At 46.0% G+C, this 27,633-nt stretch overlaps 4 protein-coding genes across 4 annotated transcripts; 1 reads left to right on the top strand and 3 right to left on the bottom strand.

The window, feature by feature from the left end:
- Positions 1 to 8,757: 8,757 nt before the first annotated feature.
- On the bottom strand, positions 8,758 to 10,317 carry LOC136192581 (uncharacterized). The gene is made up of 2 exons (XM_065981229.1): positions 10,212 to 10,317; positions 8,758 to 10,149 (listed from the first exon to the last, which is right to left on the bottom strand). Exon 2 carries the CDS (start codon positions 9,923 to 9,925, stop codon positions 8,831 to 8,833), a length of 1,095 nt encoding a protein of 364 aa, XP_065837301.1. The 5' UTR covers positions 9,926 to 10,149; positions 10,212 to 10,317; the 3' UTR covers positions 8,758 to 8,830.
- A 3,992-nt stretch (positions 10,318 to 14,309) lies between these two features.
- On the bottom strand, positions 14,310 to 15,188 carry LOC136193042 (tigger transposable element-derived protein 6-like). The gene has a single exon (XM_065981832.1). It carries the CDS (start codon positions 15,186 to 15,188, stop codon positions 14,310 to 14,312), a length of 879 nt encoding a protein of 292 aa, XP_065837904.1.
- Positions 15,189 to 23,603: 8,415 nt separating this feature from the next.
- Positions 23,604 to 24,010, top strand: LOC136193041 (uncharacterized). Its single transcript, XM_065981831.1, has 2 exons — positions 23,604 to 23,631; positions 23,700 to 24,010. Exons 1-2 carry the CDS (start codon positions 23,604 to 23,606, stop codon positions 24,008 to 24,010), a joined length of 339 nt encoding a protein of 112 aa, XP_065837903.1.
- A 310-nt stretch (positions 24,011 to 24,320) lies between these two features.
- LOC136193040 (uncharacterized) lies at positions 24,321 to 25,493 on the bottom strand. The gene is made up of 3 exons (XM_065981829.1): positions 25,479 to 25,493; positions 25,321 to 25,446; positions 24,321 to 25,268 (listed from the first exon to the last, which is right to left on the bottom strand). Exons 1-3 carry the CDS (start codon positions 25,491 to 25,493, stop codon positions 24,321 to 24,323), a joined length of 1,089 nt encoding a protein of 362 aa, XP_065837901.1.
- Between the last annotated feature and the right edge of the window lie 2,140 nt (positions 25,494 to 27,633).

The raw sequence follows: 27,633 nt of genomic DNA, 5'->3' as shown, positions 1-27,633 counted from the left end.
TAGTGACAAGTGTTGCTCGGTATGCTCACCAGATGTTCTTGAAATATTTCCTATCAGCAGCACGCCATCAATTGCGCAGTCATTGCCTAAAGAAAACGAAAAGGCAGACTAACAGCTAAAACAAAAGCATCTCTTCTAAATGCTCTTACGGAATTTCGAGACGCGAAAGCGACTGACCGGTACATTATGAGAGGGGTTAATTCAGTCCTGCCAACTAGTCTAATCAAGAAAACAGTTAAATCTGCTTTCAACCTGACGACTTTTTCTGAACTTCTTGCTCTTTCTGTTCCCTTAGAATTCGCTGAAGAAGTTCTACATATTATTTGTTCAATTGTCCCTCAAAAGTCAGTCAACACGTCGCATTCCTCAATCAGCTGTAAAGAACACATGAACAAACTAGTACACTACGTAAATTAATGTCTGCTCTAACGTCGTTCTAGTAGAATATGTCTGTCGTACAGTCAGTGTCTACCTGATTTTCTAACTCGTCAAATTCAAAGTCTGCTATTGTTGCAGTATCACGCAGAAATTTCTTTAGCCACTGTTTCCCAATGCATTTTTCAATGCCGTCTGTATAATGAGGGACAAATGTGTCCTTGTCATCGATACTTCTACCAGGACGTGTGGCCATGACGTTGCCCTCAAGTGTTGCCTTTACAAGGGTATCAATTTCGTTTATAGTCGAGCTGGTTCGATGGCCACCGTACGAAGCAACTCCTAATTCTTCATCACACAAAAGCGCAGCATCGTGCAACGTTTGTGAAGCCATGCTTACTGTCTTCAGATGTTCTTCAGTCACGTTAGCCCCAGACGAACGCAATGCATTCTTCAATATTAGGTTATTATGTTCTACTGCCATATCGATAGCTTTTCCTTTGCCAGGCTGACCAGATACATTCACAGTTCTGTTATGAGTCACAAGGAAAGCCAATTCTTCTGAAAAATTGGCTAGCAGGTTTGCTAAAAAATTGGCTGCTTCTCTGCTGTAGTTATGCCCAGAGCCGTAGAGAGAGAGCTGTGCCAACATAGATAGAAAATAGAGAGGGATAGGAACCTCTGGTGGTCACGTGTCCTTTTCCATACATTTTGCGTGGTCCTATGTGTGTCTCTCGTGATGCCGACGAGTCCCGGATATTAGCCACCATTTCTCTCCGAAATCGTTGTTTTCGACTACTACTGGGTGCCGAAAGCTTTTTCGAACGTAAGATTGTTTGTGGATTTCGATGTCGCGTGAGGAAAGCCATGCATGGCGTGACATGGGCCATTACGCCCACACGATGAATGGGGGGACGTCCCTCGTTTTCATAATTGCATGTAGCCATGCAGTTTACATTCCCAAGAGTCCTCCTGTAATAGATGCAGTCAACGCGTGTGTTCCGGACGCGTGATTCTCGTCGCTGCGGTCACCTGAGGCCGATTTCTCTCAGAAAGGGGCGTTCCGACAAGTCATTTGGGGGAACGTCTAGAGGCCGTCCTTTGGCTGTTACCACGCAGTTATCGCTACACACAGCTTACTATATAGCATTTGTACACAACTGTTGCACCTGCATCGTCTTTTGCTTTACGCTAAGTGCCATTTGGATGAGTTTTATGCACTTCCGGTTCATTTCAGGTACTCGCGATTATGGGTCGTTTCCGGTTGACTCGCGTCAAAGGAACGGCCAAACGCCGGAAAGTGAGCGGTACAGAGGCACCTAATGACGCAAAATCCAGTGTTATCAACAATAGGTGCTCAAAATACGCATTTCTCCGAAAGGACAATAATAATAATTTGTACTCTTGCTCTACAGCCATTGGGATCGCGTTTCGAGAGACGGGGAGAATACGCAGTGCACACATCTGGCAATGAACGACTCCAGACCGCGTTTGAAGGCGTCCATCGCAACGGAGACACACCTAGTACCACGACTAGTCACGTGATCACGTGAGTTTCCTATCCCTCTCTATTTTCTATCTATGGTGCCAACTCTGCGCACGCTAGGCTATCACGTGGTTTTATGGACGCCATTTTGGGTTCAGGTTCATACCGCGCGAAGGGCAATACATATGGGGTCCATATCTATGGGGTCCATATCAGTAACTACTAAAGAGAACTAAGAAATCAAACTATAGGCATTAGGAAAAGGTGGTGCATGTAGTCGAGGCGTAGAGAGCAAGGTTTAGAGCATTTTCTCGCGTAACCAGATCACGCCCTCTTAGTATTGGACCTGTGAGACAGTAAAAACGCTCTTTTCATGCCCTAATTTAAACTAATACAATGCTTTACAACTTTAAGTCTGAGAAAGAGGGCCTTTTCGGGCTTCGAGTCTACGCGAACAGCACTTTCAAAGTGTCGCGATTTATTCGCCTGCCTCTGATCTGCGGTTCGCTAAAACTGTACCTAGCTAAAACCCTATTTGTGCACTTCTGAAGCACTCTGGTGCAAAAAAACTAGGAGTTTCGGGGCTTTTCTCATGTAGTTTTGTCCGACGGGGACCATTCAGCTGGACCCAAGATGGCGTCCATAGAGTCACGCGATTAATTAAGTTGGCACAGCTCTCTCTCTCTCTACGGCTCTGGTTATGCCTAGACGAAGAGACGAAGTAAACCAGCCACCAACGCCACTGTTGAACAATATTCATAATTGGGTCCGTCTTCGTAGCGAATAGCAAATCGCAGGTCTCGGTAAAGTAGTGCAGCGTGAAGGAACGATCTCTGTTTGTTGATACAGTGATCGGTTGAGGGGCTGTCACAATTTCTTGGAATGGAAACAAACTCCAAAACAAATTTTTTAGCTACAGAGGACAACCAGGACGTACTTCGCTTTGCCGGTGATGCCAACCCCAATGGGACCTCATGACAGTCACGGATTTTGAAGTGCTCCATCAATGCCGAAACGATGGATGAGTCCAAGACAGTGTTCAGAAATTCATCAGCCGCTTGAAACCTTTTTGCACTTTTATCAACGCCACTTAGCTGAAGCAGGTTTTTATAGAAGTGCAACGATCCAACTTCAGCAGCACTGCTCCAATGCAATAAGAAAATTACCCGAAGACGTTCCCAAAGAAAATGAAAGTCTCCGGGATTTTCTCACGCCCATTCCAACCGTTGAAAGACATTAATATCACCAATTCTTTGACGTTGAGCACCTCTGATAGTACTACAGCTTGCTTGATCCCCTACGACGCTTTGGTGTAATTCTCCAGTCCAGCCAAGTAATTTTGCCTATTTAATTAAGATCGTAATGTTGTTGTCAATAACACTTTCATCAATATCAAGCAATGGGAGAGGACTCATGACAGTAGGCGCAGTTTCTTCCTTCTGACGGGGGTCAACAATTAGATGCGTCAAATGGTCACAGAAAGGAAAAAACTAACCATGACTTGCATGACAAAAAGAGCACCGACTGATAAAAGATTTCTCGTCGCTATCTGAAGGAAGTAACTGCTCAGGACGAAGATCTCATCTGGAGCGCTGAGGTTTGTTTCCTTTGACCAAGAGGTCATGAGGAGGCATGTGCTTGACTTTTATTGCCATTCGACTGGTGAAGTTCCAAGATTGTGTATGGTGATCCTGTCTCTCATGACGGATTTTTTTTTTGGAAGTTGACGTTGTCAAAAACGAGCATCCAACGACCTTCTCTGAAGTTAACAGACCGTGAGACGTCATCAGCAGCCTTACGCAGCCAGTCTAAAGTTGGCGTATAGCTCATTGCCACTCCTATGTGATTGAGACTTGTAATCACATTCCTACCAACTGCACGAGCAAACAACATGAGACTGATAACAAGCTGAAGACCTTGAAAACGGTTGTCTCCTCGACGTGCTAAGATCGCCATGACGGTTGTACCGCGCACACTGTGCAGAAGCGCATCCTTCTCTGCGGGAACTTCAAGACTTTGGATCAGTTGGCTTAATCTAGGAGCTGCTTTGCTGACAGTATCGTACAACGACGAAATCGAAAACGTGTGCAGTACTGAATTTATCTCTTGCTCTAAGGAACGATGATCACGTCGAATGTTTGCAAGCTCAAACTGGGAGGCCGACCGAACACTAGACCAAAGTTCGACTTTATCGGAATATATTTGACTCCGAAGACTCGAGATATCCTCCACGGCTCTACTCAGTTCACCATGTTCAATAGCTTTCGACTGCTGCAGCTGTTCCAAACGAGCGTTCAACTTTGCGGAAGTGCCCCTCTGCTCCTGGAGCGCTGATTCAAGACTGTTGAGCTTATGAAGAACATTTTCCAAGTACACTCTGTCAACGACGAATTCCTCTTCTGCGTTCACGGTCCTCTGAGCAACAGAAAGTCCTTCATAGACATATACAAGTTGCCCAGCTCCCGCCGACTCCGTTCTTTTCCTCCTTCGCCGTCTACGGACGCTACTGCCAAATGCGCGCCGATCAGGAGACCGAGCTCGATCGCCGACATTGCATCGAAGCCTGCGCCAAGAACAGACGTTTGCGAAGGCCAGTAAAGCCGCAGGAGTAACGATACTTCCTGGGGACAGTGAGGGCTTCGACTGTAGCCTGCGATATCGACGAAAATTGGCGATATTCGACCAGGAAGAGACAGGCTTACCAACTAACGCATGTGGCATGAAAGACAGAAGATCGAACAGTCTGAGAATGAGAGCCCATCGGCGAATATTTCCTAGGCGACGTAAAAGATCCCGGACAAGGGGTTGATGCTGAAAGGGACCTCGATCGGATAGCAGCGTCTTATACTAAACAGTGTAAGCGGCAAACACAGATCGGAAGATCGAGGATAGCTTCTGAGGGCGAGATGAGTGCGAACGGAGGATTTACAAGTCGGTCGGCCATACTGTTCCCATACTTCATAATAGGCGGAGTTACAGGTGTTAAAGGGCAGTACCGTACCAGACCTTCTCTCCAAGGATCGGTAACATCCGGGGGAGAGAGGGTCTGGAACCGAGGCTAGTTTTTACCCCTACTGCCACCTTAACGTCACTGACGGTACACAGGAACTTCAAATTCCCAATAGGGAAGACGAAAAAGTTAAATCGGAGACTTTGAAGGTAAGAGAATATTTGGGGACCCCATTCGTCAACCGGAACGCGCTTAGGCTTACTTTCCTGATGCTGTTGGGCTGAAGTTCCAATCACAAAGCTCTTTTCGAGCCGTCGCGATCGAAAGCAATGTATTTCTGCCACCGGACGATTCCTGGCGAAATCGGCGCTACACCGTTTGCCAAGAGGCTCACATCGCGAGCGCAGCAGGATTTCCTTTTCCTACTCCACGGTATTCTTCCCGATCGACGCCTTCTACGAGCATACGTCAGTTGTGCAGCGAAGCCATTGAGTTGGTGTCCAATCCGAGCCAGCGTCAAACCGAATCGCAGTCGCGCCGCGACGAATTAAATCGGCTATACACTCGTTCTCGTGATCGGACGAGTTCGTGGTCACCTCATCGCAGATCGACCACAAGTTCAAGCAGAAGTCATTCGACATGATCTACAAGTTCAAGCAGAATTCGGTCGCAAAGATCGTGGACCCACATCTTCGTTTGCCTTGCAAGTTCCAGCCAAACGAGATGGATATCCAAGGAATCGTTTCATCTCTGTGAAGCGGGACTAGGAATTAAGGGAATAACGTTCCAGAATCCCAACCTCGGGGCATACCAACTGTTACTAGGAGAAGGCGCTGCTTGTCTAATTTAGAGACTTGTCACGCCTTCTAGCTACGTAATCATTACGTTGTTTCATAGCACTAACGCTTCGCGACGAAGCCGAATCCGCTGCGGTTTCGCGTCGATCGCAGCAATGACGATTAAAATAGTCGATGTAAGTATTTTTCGTGCAAGATTTCTCTCATGCGAAGCGATTTCGGGCACAATCGCGCAAACGGTCGCGATCGTATGCGCGCTGGGACGCGAAATCGCGTAAAATTCTCAAAAACTTGCACGAAAAATACCTACTCCATCGTTTTCGGACATGCGCGTGAGCTTCGAAAGTTGGGCATATCGCAGCAGCCCAATGCATGCACTGACTCACAAAAAAGGGAACTCACGAGGCATGCTGGATCTCTTTCAAAGCCTTTCGTGCGCACAACTGCGTCGAACACTCCGTTTTAAACGCGTTGAGTCTGCGAACACCGGGCACGTGACAGATATCATGCCATGGGCTTATTTATCCCATACTACCTTACGCATACCTGACATATCTTGACCCTACACCTCCTGACCCTATGCTTCTCTGTCGTCGTCGTCAAAGCATTCGTCGTCGCTGTCGACGTCGCTGACGTCGTCGCCATCGTCGTCGCTTTCGTCGTCGCTTATGTCCTTCCTCTTCTTCTTCTGCTAATTCCATCGCTACCCATTGCTCTTCCGCTTCTGTCATTTCCCGTTGTCCTACGCTCTCCATTCTTTTCCTCGTCGGTCTCTCTTCTTAGTATTCTCCTCGTTCCTGTTCATCGTCCGTCTTTCATTCCTTTTTTTATTTCTTTTTGTCGCTTTGATTTCGATTGAGATGTCGCTCCTGTCTCGCCGCCGAACCCTCCCGCCAGGTACGTGGTCCCTTCGTTCTTCCGCTGTTAGGAGTTTTTTTCTTCTTTCTGTTCTTCGAAGGGACATGGCCTTTTTAGACCACTCAGTTTTCTTTATGATGGCAGATGTCTCTCGCGCACGATCAATTTCGGCGTACGCTTTTACAGAGTGGCTTCCGGCGGGAGTGTCCATGACATCTATTGGTCGAAACAATGCTCCGTTTCCGTGATTGAGCGACGCTGCAGCCAGTTTGATTAGTTTTGGTCCCCGATGCATGACTTTTGGGACCGGGCTCCAAAGAGTGTTGTGAAAGGATTTGTTTTAAACACGTGAGGTTAGAATAAATGCATAAGATATATTGCTTATTAGCGTACGGAATTTTGAGTGAGCCCTTCCGAGCACTGTTCGAGCAGCTCTCTGTTGGAAAAAGTCGATGATGTCATGGACAACGTGAAAGATGGCATGTGATATTCTTGTAGCCTCGTACCCAGGCCTCGTCTCCGCTTTCGCTAGTGGGCGCGGAGAGAGGTTTGGGCGCATACTACCCCTCGTGACCCCCTACCTTTCCACGTGATTGCCTTATAAGGAATCGCGCGTTCATGCCGAATTACAAACCCTGTCGCCTTTGCCTTCGTGTCACTTTTCTGACTCACGTTCGCCACCTTCCGATGGGGCGTCTCAGGCAGACGTACGTTCGACTCGCGTACATCTAGCACGTTATACAGGTCTACTTACTCAGAAATGGCTCAAAGATATGCACTTTCAGAAGATTTTCGCGCCGAACGTGCCGCTTGGTATGTTCAGTTGGGTGCGTGTGACCTTTCGAGTTCAGCAAAACGTCGTTTTCTAGGCTCCTTGTGAGCCGTTACGACTGCGAAATCAGTCAGATAGAGGTGAACAGGATTGTTACTGAAGCATTCCCTGGAACAAGGCCATGCAGAAGCTACAGTCAGAAATGCTCCGTTTACAAAGATCTGACTCGAATTATGCCTGACGAAACCGCTCAAGCAATCGCACCACCTCCTGCGGGAGAAACGGACATCGACTGGGACAGGGGTTGCTGATGTCCTTACGAGTGAAATTGAGAAAGTAGTGATGTGTCGCTATTCGCCTTTGCTTGTTGGGCCGGTCAGTCCTCCAGAACTTCATCAGTTCTCCTTCCGCGGCATTGACGACTGCTTGAAAACCCACAGTCCCCATCTTTACCTCCTCTTGCAAAAGCTCATTAGTTCCGGTGATCGTCGTGAGGAAGCTGAGGACTCTGTCAGAATGAAAACCGCAGTAGCTGAATCAGTACTTCTGAAGCAGAGAGATCCTCGTGCAAGCGGAATGCAGCTTCTTACCACCTTCAAGCTGATTGCCAAGGGAAACAGCAAGGACGTCTTGACACATCTCAATCATATGGGCATCTGCATGTCGTACCGACAGGCGTGGCGGCGTCTCCAGACTATCGCAGATGATCCGGACAGATTGAAGCAGTTTGAGGGCCGTCAATGCCTCTGGGTGTACGACAACTTCAATTTGTTCGGGGGGGTTCACCACGAACGTCAAGGTAGCGAATCTGGTCACCGCGTTAATAGGTATATAACTAGCTGACTACCCGGCTTCGCCCGGGTCGGGAGCAGGAGATTCTAAGGTTTTCGATGAACCCTGTGGCAGACACTTGGAAAGGCGTAACTTTCCGTGTTACTTCCGACACTACCATTATGTCTGCGCTCCTGGAACCTAAATCGTATTTGTTGACCCGCCCTCGGTACGCTTTGGGGAGCAAGACCCACTCCCGCTAAGGTGAGTACCCGGCTTTGCCCGTTGTGCGGAATTTTTTTTGACAGGTAGCGATAGGGCACGTGGTTTCACTTGCTTGGGTAAGAGTTTCAAAGTATTGGTACTTCTTTGTGGAATTGTAACATTGGGATCTGTGCTTTTAGTTTCATCAATTAATTGACTTTCTGTTTATTTGGCCATTGAATTACAAACTTTATCCTTATTTGTTTTAACCGCATTAAAAAGAGATAGTGCATACGGCGCTGAAGCCGGGCTTAAATATTTTGTCTTAGGGGCGTTATCATCCGGCCTAGCGTAGGTTCGTTGTTCGTGTATCGAAAAAAGTGTAGCAGGACGCATTTTTACTTTATTTAATTAAAACAGGATGAAAAGTCGAAGATTGAGGCCAAAAGGCCAAACGTGGCGTTTAAGGTAACTACCAGAAAAAGTTCCTTTTAGGAGAAAACGTAGATGCAAGAAATGGCCAACGGTCCAAAAAAGTTCAAATTAGATGGGCCAAGAGGGCCAAAACGTTTTGGCGTTTAAAGAAACTACGTTGTTTTTTGTGTTGTAGAGTTACGTCACTTTGGAAAAACAGAAGGAGCGTCAAGTTGAAGAACGGAAGCGGAACGACGATGGGTGGTTTGTCGACGGCGCGAAGGTGACTTTCGAGAAGAAAGCGCCGACTGTTGTCTGGTTGGAAGAGTTGTGGAAAGATCCGAAAGAGTGTCTTCGCGCTCGCCGTCGGCCTCATCATCGTTCGTTGTTGTTTGCAATGTTTCTTGATTGCAAGCATTGTTGATTTGCAGAGGGGATTGTTGGCCTTCCGAAGCCATTTCTTCGGAGAGGTTGCGTCTGGCATGTCGCTTAGGAGAGGAAGTTTCTTGAGGATAGGAGACGTCAACTATAGACTGATAACGCGAATATTCCACATTGAACTTTGGAACGTCAAGGAGAGTGTATTGCGTTATATCGCAGATTGGTTTGCGCGCCATCTTTGAAATGGTCGTAGACGTAGCGGTCAGTTGAACTCTGACGGAGTCGTCGTTCTGGAGAGTGAGATAAGCCGAGATTTCACGGGAAGAGTGTCGGACATGAGAAGAGTTCCCACAGGAGTTGCATCGAACATAGGGTTCCGTTGGTTCAATGAGAAAGGCTTCACCGTTATCGCAGGCGGTGCACGCGTAGTAGGACTTGAAATTATTCACCCCAATCACGGTCGCATTCTTGAAGAGGTTGTGCGTTTCTTTTTTGAAGTGCGTCAACGGTGCGACTTCTCCGATGTCCTGAACTGGTTTAATTTCGCATCCGTTTTTCGAGGTATAGAGAACCATGTCGTCATCAAGACCGCTTTTGACGGCCAAACGAAAAGCGTACGAACGGCCCATTTGTACTTGACTGGTGAAGTTTCCCCAGAGAGTAGCAGTAGCCGACGCGGACTCGTCGGAGATTCCAACTTTCCGTATCGGGGTGGTATGATCTTTTCGTGAATACGTAACGTCAGAAACATCTAGGACTTTGGCCGCAAAGTCAACCATTTGGCCGGGAACTTGCTTCTGCAGGTCCTTCAAGAGAATCTCCAATGGGATTTGCGGAGTTGCATCCGTGTGGGTACGGACGTTCATCTTCTGCGGAGATCTGAGGATGGACGTTCTCTCAGTCAGTTTTGCTTCCATCGTGTTTGTGTAGGTGTTCCTCTTGAGAAGCGCATTGGAGAAGGAGACGGCTTCGTTTCGATTAACAGCGTCGACCAACTTGTCTCGCTTGCGCGGATAAAAAGAGATGAATCGAATACGACCAGATTCGTCTTTGGCGTATCCGTGGAAAAACTGTGATCCGCTTTCCGCAAGGGTCAGATCGGATAGAACGTCAATCTTTGCGTGGAACGTCCCAAAGTAACCTGGGTGTGCGTGTAGACATTAGGTCTCATAACAAAACAACAAATTTAAATTGTGACGTTACCGACGGTGGAGTCGTATATGTCGCTTATGCAAGAGAAATGCTTGAGCGGAGAAGAGTGAGCATTGGGTGAAACGGAGGTTGAAGTCGTCGGTGAAGCGGAGGCACTATGTTGAGCTATAGCTGTAGGAGAGACAGAAGCGTAAGTACTTATAGGATGAAGTAAAAAGGGTAAATTAGGAGCTTTGCCTGAAAAATTGTGACAACGAAGGATCGACGACAGTTGAGTAAATAAAAGCGCGGTTCAAGATCTAAAGACGCAAGGATAATTGGAAACAGAAGCGTAATTTTGTTATCCGTAATGTTTTCGTTCGCTATAGCGAAATGTTGGAGTGCGAGGCGAAAGGTGAACGCGGAAGATGATGGACAGTTGTGTAAATATGGGCGGATCCCCTTCGATGGCGATGAAATGAGCGGGAAATTAGCTTCGCAGTGGGGTGTTCGCGTTCGTCTTCGTACGCGACAGCGACGTGCTTGAAGGCGAAGCGAAATGGGGACGCGAAAACGGATCGAAGGGTGTTGCGTAAACAGGGGCGTATCCTCCTGACAGCGCAAAATTGGCTTCGTGAACGGGTTTTTAGCGATCGTCTGCGGTGGGAAGAGTGAGAAATCCCAGTGCGAGGGGGAGGGGAAGGAAAAGTGCAGAGGGAATCGATGTCGTCGTCGCGCAGTACATGGCATATGCACGGCGGATTCATATGTCGCGAAGTTAGAATGGGAATGCGGAAAGGAAATGTGACTCACGTTTAGTTGTCACGGCGCTCGTTTAAGAACTTTGCGAAAAAATGGGAGAAGGCGCAGACAGGAGCCGAGACGGAGACGAAACGACAATGGCTGTGACCCGTATGCGCCACGGAATGCAAGATGGCGGAAAAAGCTTCGAAGCGGTCTTTGCAACGAAACGATCGAAGGCGACAGAAGATTAGACGAAGTGGACGTCGAAAAATCGCCAAGTGAGCGGGACGCTTCGTTTTCGAGAAATACGCCGATGCCTAAAAAGGGGCCTCGATAACGATCGAAAGTGGAAGCGTGCTCAGGAAGACGTAAATGTGCGACCCCGTCGTCGAGAAAGTCGTCCGCGCGCGTTTCGAAATCGATCGATAGCGAGAATCTTCGAAAACGGGGGTTCGCGGGCGTTTTCGGCGCGATTCGACGATCGAAAACGCTTCGCGGCGTCGAATAACGGCCCTCGCAACTTTGATCGAAGCGAAACGTCGCCCGAATCGGTGGAAAAACGACGATTTCCGAAAGGGGCCCCGACGCGAAAAAAGCCCGTAACATTGTCTTGATTTTTTCGCAGAGCTCGAAAATTCGTCGAAAATCGGCTTCCGACGCGAAACGGCGGAGGAGATCGTGGACAAAGTCGTCACGTGACCCTTCGCCCAAGATGGCGCGTATGCTCATAGTGGTGGAGATTGCATCGGTTCCTTCGTTCTTTAGACTCACAAAGCAAAATTCTTAATTTGACTACACGGCTACTTATTCCGTTGCGGCATGCTCCTAGGTATATCTGGAAAATTCAGGTGTAAAAATTGCTATAATTCAACACTGCAGAGACCTCGCTCTCTGCTGGTACCTGACGATAATATATTACCGAGCATGGATGAGGATAAGGCTATGGCTGATAAAGCCATAACTTTTGTGGTGGATTTCATGGCAGATACTCTTGAGTATTTTGCCTTCTTGAAGAAGTCAGCTGAAAATTGCCGTGAAAAGTCCCGCGTTGCTGCTCTGGAAATCTTAGACATCGACGAAGCGTCGACGGACAGTACATAGCAACTCTTGAAAGGTTTTGTGCAGACACGAACAAGAGTGACAGCTCTCCGCAGGTCGGCATGTGTTCATAATAATGATCATATCACATCGATTCTCTACAGGTAGTCGTGGGTGACCAGAAGTACTTTGGGATTGAACGTTCAAAAAATACAATGGTACCTTCTGCCTCCATCGCATTAGCCGACCGGCAGAAGTTCCTTCTGCAGTTCGGCGAGTGGCTCTCCAGCAAGCGTTTGTAATCCTCGCTGTTGGTATCTGTCGAGAACCTCTCCTTCCTGTCACAGGCGCGGCATTTGAAAGATGTTGCTGTCAATGACACAACCAGTTTCAAGTAATATGACGGCTTGAACTCCGTAGTAACCCTATTTTCTGGGCTACTTCAACTAGCGGAACCACGATATCGAGCTGTTCAACAGAATTAAGCGCGAAGATCCGACAAAAATTCCGGCGAATGAATGTAAAGCCCTTGGCAGACGTAATTCCCAAATCTATCAAAATCAATTTAAAAGTGGCAGATGAGGAAAAATGCTTCTGTAATAATGGCTATCACTGAAGTAAGCTAAGCAGAGAGCGAACGAGAGCGAAAATGTGTCGCTTCAGCAGAGGCCATTGAATGAAGTGCACTTGAACCAAGTCTCGTCAGTGTAAGAGCATTGCGTAATTGAGTGCTTTTCATGCAGTTAATTTTGTAATGCTGTTAGTAAACGAGGTTTTGCGGACCTGAAAACCATAGCGAACCATCAGAAGTCGCTTCTTCAGACATGCGAAGACGACGGGGAAAATGTCGCAAACGTGTACGTTCGGGCTTCCCACCCGTTGGAAGACGCATGTTATTTTTTCTCCAAGAAAAAGTAAAACCCTCTTCGTCCAATGAAAGTAAGTCAGGCCTTCAAATTCATTTTTGTTTATAGACGTGCATAATCGGATTCAATTTGTTGGCGAAACAGCGGTTGATTCAGGTGTTTCCATCCGACAATTTGGGCGCCGACTTTCTCTTGCTATTATGGATCACAATTTTGCTGGCTTCTGCAACCGCATGCGACCGCGTCAAGACTCCAAGGCACTTCTTGTAAAATAATTACCCAATAGCTTATTCTTCATAATAATTCAAGCTTCTTATGCAGGGCCGTTATTTTGCTGTCATTGAAAAAACTTTTGCGGCCAGTTTAGCGCACGAAGGAGCTGGTTTTCGCTTTTTGCCCAGCGCTGTCTATGAAATAAGTCGTGCAGTGCTTCTCACCATAAACTTCCAATCCCTTAAAGTGCGCTAGCAAAGCAACGGAAGGTCGTACGGGGTCCCCGAAACGACCGCAGGAGTGGGGAGGCCCTAATCTACTTAGTGACGTCCTTCTCGTAGTCGCAGAACATAGTCCTCTTCGTAGCCAATGGGAGGGATTCGCGGCATCATGTGACGTGATGTATAATTGGATTAGCTCAACTGACCGTTAGGCACGGCGTCCCGTTGCCAAGCGATGGCCTGCGCGCTTTACCTATTTCTGGTTCTTTCGAAGGGATGGCCGAAAAAGTTCAAAGCGACAGCTGAAATCTCTCTACGCTAAACGCGGACGCGATGTGAATGAACGACTATCCCTTTTGTCGGGACAGACCGGATCAGCGTCTCTCTCCCACGATGACATCGAGGAAACTCCCACATCTGCACGAGACGCTCCATCTCCTCCTCCGCCTCCACCTCCTCTTTGTCCAGAGTCACCTTCCGGTCAGGACTCGGATTATGAAGAGCTGCCGTTTACAGAAGACGAAGTTTGGGACGCTTCAGTGTATTGGGTCAAATCGCGACCCTTAGACGATGTGAAAAAGATTTCCTTCATCGATAGACGAGGCGATTCTCTCGTACTTGGGAGGGAGGGAGAGGGAGGGAGGGAGGGAGGGAAGGAGGAGTTAGAAAAGAGTTGAACAAAAACGCCACAATGAAAAGTTAGATGCTTCCCCTACAAAAGCTGTTAAGGAAGTTATCCGTGCAAGATCGTCTTAGACACTAAAAACAGCGTTTTTTGATGAGACTGGACTCCGAAGATTATCTGGCCATTTTGAAAAAAGGTAAAATGTATTTTTCTTAAATAGTACGGTAGAAGAAGCAGGCAGGCAATAAAAAAGTGACTACAGTGGAACCTCTTTAATGCGGCCACCTCTGGGCCGAAAAATCGCGGCCGCTTTATCAGAACGACTTGTATGCGCGCGTTAGAGCTAATGAATATCATATGTAATAACTGATAATGTGACAATGTCAGATGCAACGTGGATAAAACTGGGTTACTAGTTACAGGACAACAGCAGTTTCTCAAAGCAGTATGCTTTACGTCAGAACTAAAGTTTTTTGAAGTATTCGGTGACCTTTGTTTGAACTTCGGAAGACTGAGCTCGCCATTTGGCATCCTTTAGTGCCGTTGCAAGATCAAATGCGGCATTACTAGCAACTTCTTCTCCTTTCTTTAGAGGAAAATGAACTTGTTCCTCAGTAAGCAAAATCGCGTGGGCGTACGATGTAATTGTGGATTTTTCTTCTATAACCACTTCGTCTTCAGCTTCTTCTGAATCTGCTTCAGAATCTGCTTCTATCACTTCTGAAACAGCTCTTTTAGCATCATTTTCTAGTGCAAGAGCTCTAAGATTCGGCCTCCAATCGCCACTGTCCTCGATCGTTGCGTAAGCAGAAAGGACGCCGTCACTTTGAACGTACTCGACGCTAAACACTGTTGGATCAGTTCGACAAACCAATTCTTGCAGCGACGCTAGCTGTTCAGTTTCTTCATCTACAAGGTCAGCGAAAGGATCGTCTGTCTCCACGTCTGAAGGTGGAACGCCGCAGTGCTTGAAGCAGTTGACAATTGTGCTGTCCTTGACAAGTGACCAAGCGTTTTTAGCCCAGCGAGTTGCAGTCAATACATCTACTTGTTTTGAGATGGAAGAAGCCGATGAGTCCGTTGAGTCAATCAGTGCAAGCACGTGCTTTAGTAAAAGTTGACGATACTTCACCTTGAAATTCTTTATAATTCCGGCATCTAAGGGCTGCAGCCGTGATGTTGAGTTTTTAGGAAGGTAGATAAGAGTGATATTAGTCAGTCTTTCTTTCAGAACAGGATCATGTGGAGAAGCATTATCTAAGAGTAGCAAAATTTTCTCCCCTTTTGCAGCCAACTGAGCGTTCCACTGCGTCAGCCATTCAGTCCATATTGTTCTATTCATCCAGGCTTTAGCGTTTGATCTGTAGGGAATCCCACATGGCAATTTCGGATCTTTGACCCCTTTGAAGCACCTTGGATTTTGTGCACGACCGATTACAAGAGGAAGCTTTTTTCTCTCCTGCAGCATTAGCAGCAAAAAGAATTGTAACGCGCTCTTTAGATTTTCTGCCGCCTTTACATGCGCGACCTCTTTGAGCAAGAGTTCTCTCTGGAAGAGCTCTGAAAAAGCAGCCCGTTTCGTCGGCATTCCAAATTTCATTCATTTTTTAGCCGCTGAGAAGCGACCGAAGCCTGTCGAGCCAGGCTACGACAACGTCTTCGGAGACATCAGCGGATTCACCACTAACCACGAACTGCCCAATGTTGTGCCTCTTTTTATTGTTGAGCCATCCATTAGAAGCTTTAAATTCTCTGTTGACTAACACCTCTGCTATTTTTAGAGCTTCTTCTTGGAGCATAGGCCCGGTGACCGGAATGTCGCGTTGTCTTGCCATCGTGAACCAACGATAGACTGCGTCGCTCAGGTCGGATTCTCGTTTGCGCTTTCTTGAGGACCGCTCGTTTGCCTGAAAATCTTGTAGAATTTTTCTCGGTTTTTGACGATAGACTGGATCTGCGTTCTTCCGCATTTAAAAACTTCACTCAACTTTCGGGACCCTTCTCGAGGATGTTTTCTTGCATACTCTACTACATCCACTCTCTCCTTGAGGGTGAGCTCTTTGCGAGTCGTTTTAACTGAGCGGGAAGCCATCTTGTGCAGCGAATAGAGCGTGCGCACAATCTCTTCAAGAACACGAGGACAATGAGCGAAGGACAGCTTGATACTCAGCAAGATACTCACGAAATGAGATCCTACATTCGTATGGCCACGTCTATCACATCGTATGGACCCCGTTCGTGGGGCAAGTGCTTTCCCTCAAACAAGAGCCACGAAATGCCAAAGACAACTACGCTGTCGCTATCACTAAGGACGAAGACGTCGGATACGTGCCTCGTGCACTGAGCCGAGTTGTTTTTCACTTTCTCTCGTAAGAAGGAAACGAGGCGGAGTGTACTGTCACTGGTCGACGCATCAACAGAGGACAAGGCCTCGGGGTAGAAGTACCATGCATTTACAAGTTCAAAGGTAGGAAGACCCACGTTAAAAAATAAGAAAGCTTTTAACTAAATTACAACAAACTGCATTACCGTTGCGTTTTGACATTCACATTGGCCGTAATAAAGAGGGTCTGTCATTAAAGAAAGCGTAAAATTTGTGACCGCTCAAGGCAATAGAGAGGTGGCCGTACTATTAGAACATGAAGACCGCTGTACTGTGCGCGCGACGTCCGGGACTGAAACATAGCGGCCTGATTAATAAGGTGGCCGTCCTAACAAGGTGGCCGCTAACCGAGGTTCCACTGTAAAAAGTATGAAAAAAATTACGCGAACAGAATTTGAATGACGCACCTTTTAAGCGCGCGCTAGCAGATTGGAAATTTATGGTAAGAAGCACTGTACTTCAGAACATTTTTTATAAAAACAGTCTGTTTTAGATCGGGAATTCAACTACTGACGCAGAACTACAGAAGCTTTTTGAAGAGCTCGACAGTGATCTGGTCAACGCCGTTTAGATGCCGGTTTCCATGACGTCTTGTCATGCATCGCTATTAAAAAAAGAATCCCTTTGCCATTGCCTCCTTCACTTTGCTGTTCTTTGCGTGAAGGCTGAATTAGATCAACTACGGGAAGGCCTGAAGCTGATGAACGTTCTTCCAATCAGGCAGTCTTATAAGGACATCATGAAAAAACATTTTGTGCACGACGAGGACACAAGTCTTACAGCAAGTGTGATTGTTTTGTTGCAAAGTTATTACAGATGTTGTAAAACGTTTTTTAAAGAGCATCCTCAATATCATTGTAACAGTTTCGTACTCCAATAAGGAAGAAAATGGCACAAGGAGACGGACGCTTATATGTTCATTCAAAATTTTTAGACGACTGCGAAGGTATGAACGAACATTTAGTCTCAAATTTAAAGTACTAAAACAATGCTAATCCTTTTTGGATGGAAAGTCCTTGCATTTTTCACGGGATCAAATGCAATTCCTCTTACTGTCTATTCACTCTGACTTCAAACTCCGGGAAACTGCAATGGCTTTCCCGAATAAAAGTCATTTTACATACAAAATAATTATTTGCGATGTGCTTATGCTTGGATTGCGTACGCAACGGTCTTTTTTGGATCTGAGGTTGTTTACAGGCACTTGACCATATATAGTATAATTCAATTAGGAAGTTACGCACGTAATAAGTTGCACGTGATTACTCTTCACATTCGTCTATGCGAAGCAGTTCGCGATCATCGGCGTAAAGCTCATCATCGTCCGATACGGCTCCGTCAAGACAGAGAAGTGCTCCTTCCTACGTACTCAAGATCGTCGTCTTCTTGGTCGCTATCGCCAAACTCGATCAGAAATTGATTGACAGCTTCTTGTAAGCCGTCCGACTCCCAGAACTTATTTCTTCTTTGATTTCCTGCTCGCAGCAGTTTGCCCATGTCCCATGTCACGGTATCGAATGCTTCAGGAACCGGCTTTTGTAAGTAGGCTAAGTAAAACGTTTTGTTATTCTTTTTCAGAAACCCTTTTACTTTTGCTCAATCGGATTTAGATCACAGTGGGCTACAGGAGAGCGAAGAGCAATACAATCATTTTCCCTAGCCATTCCGTCAACAACGAATTTTTTCTGAGGGCCTCCTTTCGTATCTTCTCAAATAATTCTCGTTTCAACTCACGCCTTACGGTGGCCATGGAGTGCCAGTATCTTGTCTAAAACAAGTTAATATTAAACTTTAAACAAGAGAGGCTTTTGCATCTTGACATGGAACGAGATGGGGTTTGGCATCTTGACATAGAACGAGATGGGGTCAGGCATCTTGACATTGAACGAGATGGGGTCAGGCATCTTGACATTGAACGAGATGGGGTCAGGCATCTTGACATTGAACGAGATGGGGTCAGGCATCTTGACACAAAACAAGACAAAGTTAATCATTTTTCCATAAAACTGCATTTGGACATGTCTGATCAGAAAAGTGGCAGAGCTTTTGTTTGCAGTATTCCAAAGCGCTTTCCTTCACGAATAACTAAACATAATCATTTCCATTCTGTTTAAAGGCTTTCGAACGCGAGACAGCTAGCGAACACGCGTGTTATAGTCGTTTTGTATGCTACGATAACGTTACTTACTCTATTTGTAGAATATACATTGTCTGCAATCGGCTTATCAATTACATGACGGAGAAAACAACATATAGTTACTACTTCTACGTCAATATTCTGCAAGCACCACAACTGCAACGCCACAGCTTAGGACTTGAGAAAGTACTGCCATGGGCTGCTTCAATAAATTTGTTCCGTTTCTGGCAGGTTGCCTCCTGACAGTCGTGCCAATGACGAGAGATGTTTGCCAATGACAAGAGAGGTTTGGGTTCCGATTTTTCGGTAAGTGGATTAATAATTTTTTCACAAAGACGGGTATTCTTTCTCTGTACTACTTGGAAAAGCAAAGCAGACACGAATGAATCACATATCTATGTCAGGGAAAATTATTTGGAGATCTAGGGTTCCCCTCTTATTTTTCCAAGTCGTCTAGGCAGCAACCGCACTTCTATCATCTACAAGCAACATAGCTTCATCATTCATGACTCGCCATGCAAACCATAATTTCAATTCTGACTTTTACCGAATCCTCCAAAGAGGTCGCCACATTTTCGTGTCTCTTTGCAATGCCTTTCTTCACAGGTCTCGATTGCGCGGTTCCTCCTCCTCCTCGTCGCTTTGACTTCTCCTCCTCCTTGTACAATCTGTGAATGTGCTCTAGCTCCATTGCCTCAGATACTACAAAAAGACGTAGTAATCGTCGATTTCACATGTATCACACGCGAAATGACGTCAGTACGCGTACTTTCAGTCTCTTCTTTCTGTTTGGCAGCTTCGATCCCAGTCACCTGACTGTCGGAGAGGCTGATAATTAGCTGCTGCGTTGTTTTTCGACAAGCCATGAAATCGGTTGTTACTGGATAACGCTCTAGAAGATGGGAAACCTTGCGTAATGTTGCCGTTTGCGGAGGCAGTACTATTTTGCACGATGCAGCAGTCGTAAGACAGGCGAGAAATCGGAGATTCGGAGAAGGGCTTAGATGATGCGTGAAACGAAAAGCCCGGATAACCGTAGAAAAAAGGTGATTTCACGCATGCGCATGCTACTTTTGAGAAATAGGTGTTATGCCAACCTTTATGTTGTACACTTCATGAGTTGCAAGACTGTACCTTATACTACGTATCTCGCAAAGTCAAAAGCTACTTCGATAGCTGTGTTGATGTCCAGAGTGCACATGTTTTCTAAAGTGAGTTGTCGTCGTCGAAGGAATCTGTCAGCCAGTCTCTTCAATGGTTGTGGAACATCAACTGCATCATTGACATCGCCAATGAGTGTTCCGCCATGCGTAAGAACTCTTGGAACGATAGGCTTTTGCAGTCTGTAGCTCCTAACAAAGTTGCTGCGCACGAATAGCTGACGATTACGCAGAAGCTTACCATACAATTCCGGATTTAAATAGAGATCGTCTGGACAAGCTCCTCTCTGTGATCTGTGATGTCTTTGAAGACGTAACCGATGGCCATTCCACCTCCCAGCAAACTCATTTAAATCACGTTGCAGCAGTGGGGTCAAAATGAGACGAATGACAATTTCCTTTTAGATGATTATGGAACGTTACTCCCAGTATTAGTTTAACCGCATCAGATAACTTCCAAAGTGAAGGCCATTTTGCGTACATACCTCCTGAAAGAAAATATACAATGCTTTGAAGAAGTTACATTATATAGCGTAGGTCTAATTTTGTTCTCTACCAGTGCGTCAGTTCACGCTTCATAACAGACCATAGCGCTTCGATCCGCTGATTATATACCGATTTCCCATATTGGTAACTTTTGGTCCGTAAAATGCGTCTGCTCCATTATGACGTTGCATCATGTGAATTGTGGCCATCATTCCGTTCTCTGTTCCGCAGTCAGATCGAATGATAGAAGGTCAATCTGTAATGAAGGCAAACAGTTCTAAACGAGTACTTCGTATTGATAAAGTGTCATACATTTCAATGTTTGAACAGACGTTATGTATTCATGTAGTACAAATCTCGGATTGTGATTGCTGTTTACAACTTTCAACCAAATGATTCTGCTGGAGTACCTGACACCACGTTTTTGTGTAGAACATAAATCACAAATCTGTAGCTGACGTCCGCATAATGCAGTGTACCCGTCTATGCATCCATGAATTTGAAAGCCGTAATGGGTGAGTTTGTCGTATCAGTCGACGTGCTAGATAAAGTTAGGTCCCTTTCACATTGACGAAATTAATTAAATAACTTATCTATGTATGCGACTTGACACGCAAATAGCCTTGCTGCGATATTGCCGACGCCTAAATCGATGTAGACGTCGGGCCTCAACTCCATGGGGGTCAAGAACTCTCATGATCTTTCGTACGTCTCTAAATGAAGCAATTGTGACACGAATTCATTGCTATTGCCACATTCTTACTGACCTTGGAACCCTGCCAGCACAAGTCAATTTCAACAACTTCCACATCTGTCTGTATCCGACGTCGCAACTCGCCGTTCTCAGGTGAGACTTGAAGAGAAAAGAGAAAGAATTTACGCAACCAATGAATGATATGTGACAATGTTCTGAAAGAAATTAGGTACTCGAATGGCATTGACGATGTCTGCGTCGAAAGGAAATAATTATAAAAAGAATAAATCACACATCAGGCGTTACCAGTGCTGGGAAATGGGGCACTATGCTTCGGAGCGTCAAAACCCGAAGTCGGACGATACGACGTCGAAGCGTCGCGACGAGAAGTGTTCCGCTCGCGTCGCCGTTGTGCGAGACAATGCTAAGAAAGAAACAGAAAAGACGGGGATATTTCGGACTCGAAACGACCTTTCCTTTGTGTTCAATTCGGTTCTGTTGAAGTCGAAGCTCTTGTGGACACCGGCGCCTCGGCCAACATCATCTCTGAAGAGATCTTCAATCAGTTTGATCCATCGAATCGTCAGCTAATGGTACCTGATCGTACGCTTACGGATTTCAGTCGGCAGGGAATTCCAGTTCTGGCCCAGGCGAAATCGACGTATCAAAAGCAAAAAAGCCGTCATTCCAGTGTATATTCAAAAGGCAGCGGAGTTTCCGTGTCTTCTAGACATAGACGCTATTCTGCAGCTGAAGCTGATTGAGCTGGCTCCAGGGGTTGAATTGAAGAGTCGTCCTAGCGATAGGTCGAAAGTACATCTCATTTCATTACGTCGAATTATACCTCGTGATGCCGAGTCGGTCGCAATTAAAGCGTCATCTCCGTCGAAGGACATACCGTTGCTCTTCGAACAGGAGACTCAGCTGACGGAAAAATCAGGGCTCACGATCGAGGATGCGTTACTGATTCCTGATGGGAAAGTGAAAGTTCGGGTGTTGCTGACTAACACCACGGAGGCCCCTCAGGAAGTCCGAGAGAACACAGCGATTGACCAAGTCGAATCCGTTGACGACGCAAAGAAGAAATACACTTTGTTAAGCAAAATCGACGACCTCAAAGTCTCGGAAGGGGCGTGGACGAAAGAGCACGAAGAAGTTATAAGAGTTCAGGGGGGTAAGTCGCGAACGCGCGTTAGTGCCACACCCAAATCTTAGAATCGCGTTTTCATCTTTATAAGGATAAATTTGGGAACAGCTATGGCGGTAAGTTTCTCTGTTAGTACCAAGTAGGCCTTGCGTGGTTACATTCTTCTGACGCATCGCTTCTCCGAGATCCTGACTTGTCACTTGTCGGCGCGCTGCACATACGATTTTCTCACCATTACTTTCCATCATTTAGTATATTTTGCATGTTCACGGTTTACTGAAAGTGAGAGGCAGAAGTGCCTCACTCTGTAGAACGTCTACCTTACTTCGTATTCGCTGTTTTAGGTATCACGAGTAGTCGATTCCTTTTCCTCTGGCCGTCGCGCGATAATATGTGATGCATTCGAAGAAATCGACTACATCGTCCCCAATTTTCCCGTTCTGCACGTTCGCCTACACAGATTTCGTTTCCGAGTGATGATCCCAGGTGGAGATATCAGCGAACTCAAGGATGGGTTGATAAATTCCTCCACAATAGTCGGTGTCCAGTGGCCGGAACTAGTTGTTCCAATTGAATCGTTTGATATACCAGTAAGGAAATAATATTACATTGTACATACTCTTAGTACCTCTTATCAGCTATCGTCTTTGACTCCTTATCGATTTGATTCGCCTATGTTCAATGATGACTCTGTTCCCATTCTGTGGTCATGGTCCATTGCTGACCAAGGTCTCCTTCAACGTACCTCAAGCATTGCTCAACCCTGTCCGACCGATCTCAGCTATCCTCTTGAGTCTTCGTCCAATGTTTCCAGTAGAGCAGTGTCACCTCAAGCTGAACAGACTGAATCATCATGTCTTTTCAAATGCCTTGGTACAACGAACACGTTGGTTGGGCGCTTCATTCCACGTGAGCGCAAGGAATTGAATTCTCCATCGGTAACAAATCCTAGTACTGTCCTATTATTTAGGAATTAATGAAATTTAAAAGTCATACAAACCTTGCACTTTCATCCCCAATTCAACCATTCTCGTCTTCAGCGTACATGCGATAGAACGGACTTTTGCATCTGTTAGTCCTGAATCGGTAGAATTTGTACAGGGATTGCATAAGGCTGACGTGCCCGCTCTTCCGGGCTGATCACATGTTTACCATAGCATGTGTAGCTGCATTCCGCAATAGGCGGCACATGCCTTGCACAGCTGTCGGTAGGTCACCTCGAATCTATTAGTTCGTTCACACTGAGGCAAAACAACCGTACCGTACCGAACCGTTTCGGTACGGTACGGTTATTTTTATTTCTGAACGAGAACTGTACTCAACCGAACCGTACCCAAACCGTACCACCTCGAGCTGCCGTACCAGATACGGTTCGGTTGTTGGTACGGTTATAAAAATAGAGTTTTCTACCTTTTCTGTCCATCGAAACTCGACATTTTCACGACGGTTGGTTCATTGTTAATATCAAAGAACATCCTACGTCACAATGAAGATGTAACTCACTCATTTTACCGGTAAGCTTGCATTAATCGTCACTGAAATGTCTTTCGTAGACGAAGAAGTCAAGTTTTTAATTCGAGTGTGAGGAGAAGAAGAGGTCCAGGGGCAGTTAGAGGGTTTTAAGCGAAATCGGCAAGTGTACGAAGGGATTGCGAGAAGGATGAGGGAAAGGGGGTATGAGAAGACGGCAGACCAGTGCAGGATAAAGATGAAGAAGCTAAAAGGGGACATCGAAAGGTGAAGGATAAGAATGGCGAAACAGGAAGAGGGAGAAAGACGTGCAAGTTTTTTGAAGACCTGGACAAGGTTCTTGGCCAGCGGCCGGCGACTTGTCCACCTATTCTAGTGGAGAGTTTGGGTACGGGGGAAGAGGAGGAGGAGGTCGAGGAGGAAAACAGAGAAGTCGAGGAAGATGCATGTTTGAGAGAGATCGAAAGAGAGGAAGAAGAGGAGGAAGATTGTACTAGAGGAAAGGAAAAGGAAAACAGTAGGAGAAAAAAGGGAAAAGGGCTGAAGAGAAATCGGGAAGATAGGCTGGCGGGAGTATTCAGGGAGACGATGAAGGACATGTGGGAGGGAATGATGAGAGCTGAGGAGGAGCAAGAAGAGAAAAGAAGGGCGTACGAGAAAGAGAAGGCGCGCGAAGAGAGCGTATGAAGAGAGGAGAAGGAGCGAAGAGAGAGTTTCAGCTGCGATTGATGCAGATCATGATGGAAGGTCAGCAGCAGAGGCAGCAGGAAAGTCAGCCTCTGCTGTCCCAAAACTCTCACCACCATTAAAATATTCATAGATAGCTAGATAAGGGAAATATTTGATTTATATATTATATTAATATACCATGGGTAATATTATACAATATTATATAGCATGTTAGTTATATACACATATACATATGTGTATAGTTATATACACATACGTATGTGTATATATGTGAGTAAATACATATAACTTATATTATAATATAAACCTAATGATCATTTACAAAGTACCTTGCTAAGGCAGCGCGAATTGAAGCGGCACCTTCCAGCCCTTCCTCTCCGTTGAGCTGTCCTGCTGGCTGCAAAAACGCCGTCGACTCGTCCTGCTCGTTCTGCCATGCCTCGTCCAGTCCCTCGCCGTGAATCTCACAGATATTGTGAAGTACGCAGCAGGCAGCGATGATTGACGGTGCGTTGCAGGTAGCGACGTCCTTCGTTTTTCTAAGTCGACGCCAGCGTGCCTTCAGCCTCCCAAAGGCATTTTCAACGACGATTCGTGCGCTTGACAGCCGATAGCTAAATATTTTCTGAGAGTCTGACATCTCAGATCCGTGCACAAATGGTTTCATTAACCACGAAAGCAGTGGATAGGCGGAGTCACCAATAGAATATGGAGAGATTCTGCAGCCTTCGATGTCACGTGGATCTTCTTTACCAAGAATGACTCCCGCTTCAGCCAATCGGTAAAGCTTTGAATTTCCAAAAACTCTTGCGTCGTGGACACTTCCAGGCCAGCCCGTACAAATATCCCGGAAAAGATAATTGTGATCAACCACCGCCTGTAGAATCATTGAGTACCACCCCTTTCGATTGTAGTAGTCCGTGGGATCCAGTGCCGGGGGTGTCACAGGAATGTGACTCCCGTCGATTGCGCCCGCACACTGAGGGACCCCGAATCGTTCCGAAAACCCCTCTATGACGTCTTGTAGTCCGCTTCCATTCGGAAACGTAATGTACTGCCGCATAAGGACAGACACAATCGCCTTCAACGTTTCCTGGACAATATTGCAAACTGTCGATCGACCAATTCCAAAAAGGTGAGCTAGTGTCCGGTATTCGGCCGTCGTCGCTAAAAACCACAGCGTCACTCCAACTCTTTTTTCGACGCTAACTGCCGTTCGCATTCGAGTATTTTTCCCGTTAATTGCTCCCTTCAGCTAATTAAATTTCTGCATACAATGCAGTTTAGTATAAATCAATTTATTTTACCTGATTGCAGACGTAAAGAAAAGTCTCTCGACTCATCCTAAAATTCCGTTTCCACGTGTCGTCGTCGAACGTTTCCCAGCACACGTAGTTCCAGAAAGAGGGAGGTCTGGGCGGTTGAAATTTAGCCTGAAAGAGAGCTAGACCAAAAGAACACGCGCCTCGGCAACGTCCATGCCCGTCTCCTTCCTAACTGCGACGAGAAGAGCGAAAGAATGTTCGCTAGTGATGCAGCGAATAGAACGAAAGCTCGTCGCCGTCTTCTTCGACGCTCTATTCGCATCGCACCGCCCAAGTATCGTCGACTGTTCGTTCGAAAGCGCTCCGAAGAGAAGAAAGCAAAGAACGGTTGCAAATCCATGAAGAAAAAGGCGATAGTCGCGAATGAATGAAGTAATGCGCGCGCTAACTTCAATTTCTTTCATATATTACTAGCAGTCAACCCGGCTTCGCCCGGGTATTGGTCTTACTAATAGCTTTCCCTCTTTTTCTGAAAGTTCTCCTTCCCAGCGGTGAATATGCATCATGCCGCTGATATGGCCTCCCGTAGTGTGAAAGGGCAGGGAACTCCAAATTGAAAACTCCTATTAGAGACTCAGTTCCTAACTCTGACTTGAATATTAGTATTAGGCAGCAGTCTCTGACTCCGGCTTGATTATTTCTGTTATATAAACAGTCGATCCCTAGCTCCAGCTTCATTATTTCTGTGTTACAGTATTAGCGTTGGCATATTACCCATATTAACCTCTGGAGAACAGAACTTCTATCAATGAGAGCCGGAGTCAGATAAAAGGTCCTCAGATACCCAGTCCCTGGCTAACTCCGTCCCAATCAAATCTATTAGATACTCAGTCCCTAACTCCGGTTTTAATTAATAGATACTCCAGTAGTTCCTGATCGACTCTTGCTTGATTATTTCTGTTATCAAAACAGTTCCTAACTCCAGGTACTCGCCTCTAGGCACAAACACCCTGATAAATTATTATAGGAGGGAAGGCTAGCAGTCAAGGTCTTACTAATAGCTTTCCCTCTTTTTCTAAAAGTTCTCCTTCCCAGCGGTGAATATGCATCATGCATATAGACCGCTTATATGGCCTCCCGTAGTGTGAGAAACGCATAGGGGAACAAAAAGAAGAAAGGACAGGGAACTCCAATTTGACAGTTCCTATTAGACACTCAGTTCCTAACTCCGACTTGAATATTTCTATTAGAAATCAGTCTCTGACTCCTGCTTGAATATTCCTGTTATATAAACAGTCGATTCCTTGCTCCAGCTGTGTTATTAGCGTTGGCTACACTACTGCATGCACTACGGGAAGGTCCACACGCATATTAATTAACCTCTGGGGGAGAGAACTTCCAGCAATGAGAGCCGGAGTCAGAAAAAAGAGACGAACGTCCTCAGATACACATTCCCTATAACTCCGGCCCAATGAAGTCTATCAGATACTCAGTCCCTAACTCCAGCTTTATTCGATAAACACTCCAGTAGTCCCTAGCTTCATTATTTCTGTCACTAATACCGTCCCCTAACTCCAGGTACTCGCCTCCAGACACAATCACCCTGTCCATAAATCATTATAGGAGAGAAGGTCTCTACTTGACAATTCCTATTAGATACTCAGTTCCTAACCGTGACTTGACTATTTCTATTAGAAATCGGTGTCTGGCTCCGGATTGATTATTTCTGTTATCTAAACAGTCGATCCCTAACTCCAGCTTCAATCTGTGATATTAGCGTTGGTTACACAACGGCCTGCACTACGGGAAAGTCCATACGCATGTTTAACCTTTAACTTTCAGCAATGAGAGCCGGAGTCAGAAAAAAGGTCCTCAGATACCCAGTCCCTAACTCCGGCCCAATCAAATCTATCTCAGTCCCTAACTCCGGCTTCATTAAATAGATACTCCAGTAGTCCCTGACTCTAGCTCGATTATTTATTGTTATCAAAACAGTTCCTAACTCCAGGTACTCGCCTCAAGGCACAAACACCCGGATAAATTATTATAAGAGGGAAGGCCTCTGTTTGGAGAAAATCTAATTTTTGCGTATTTGTCAGTACGACGGTCCTACAAAATAAGTAGCATTTTTCTGGTCGACTAAAAGCAAAACGGTGCAGTACCTATGAGCAGTCCAATTTTTATTAGAACCGGCTAAGTAAATAACTCGGTATTTATTACATGGTCGCATCCCTCTAAAAGGCAACGGTGGGACACCGAGAAGCGCGGGAGAGGGACATAAATAAATCGGCGAGAAAACGCGCCCAGAGGTGATGACGCAAAGAATGACGTCATCGCCACCCTAGACTAAAACAG

This window comes from Oscarella lobularis, chromosome 11, assembly GCF_947507565.1.
Source record: "Oscarella lobularis chromosome 11, ooOscLobu1.1, whole genome shotgun sequence".
Taxonomy (NCBI): Eukaryota; Metazoa; Porifera; class Homoscleromorpha; order Homosclerophorida; family Oscarellidae; genus Oscarella; species Oscarella lobularis.
Note: the sequence above shows the minus strand (reverse complement) of the source record. Positions and strands in the feature narration are given on the sequence as shown.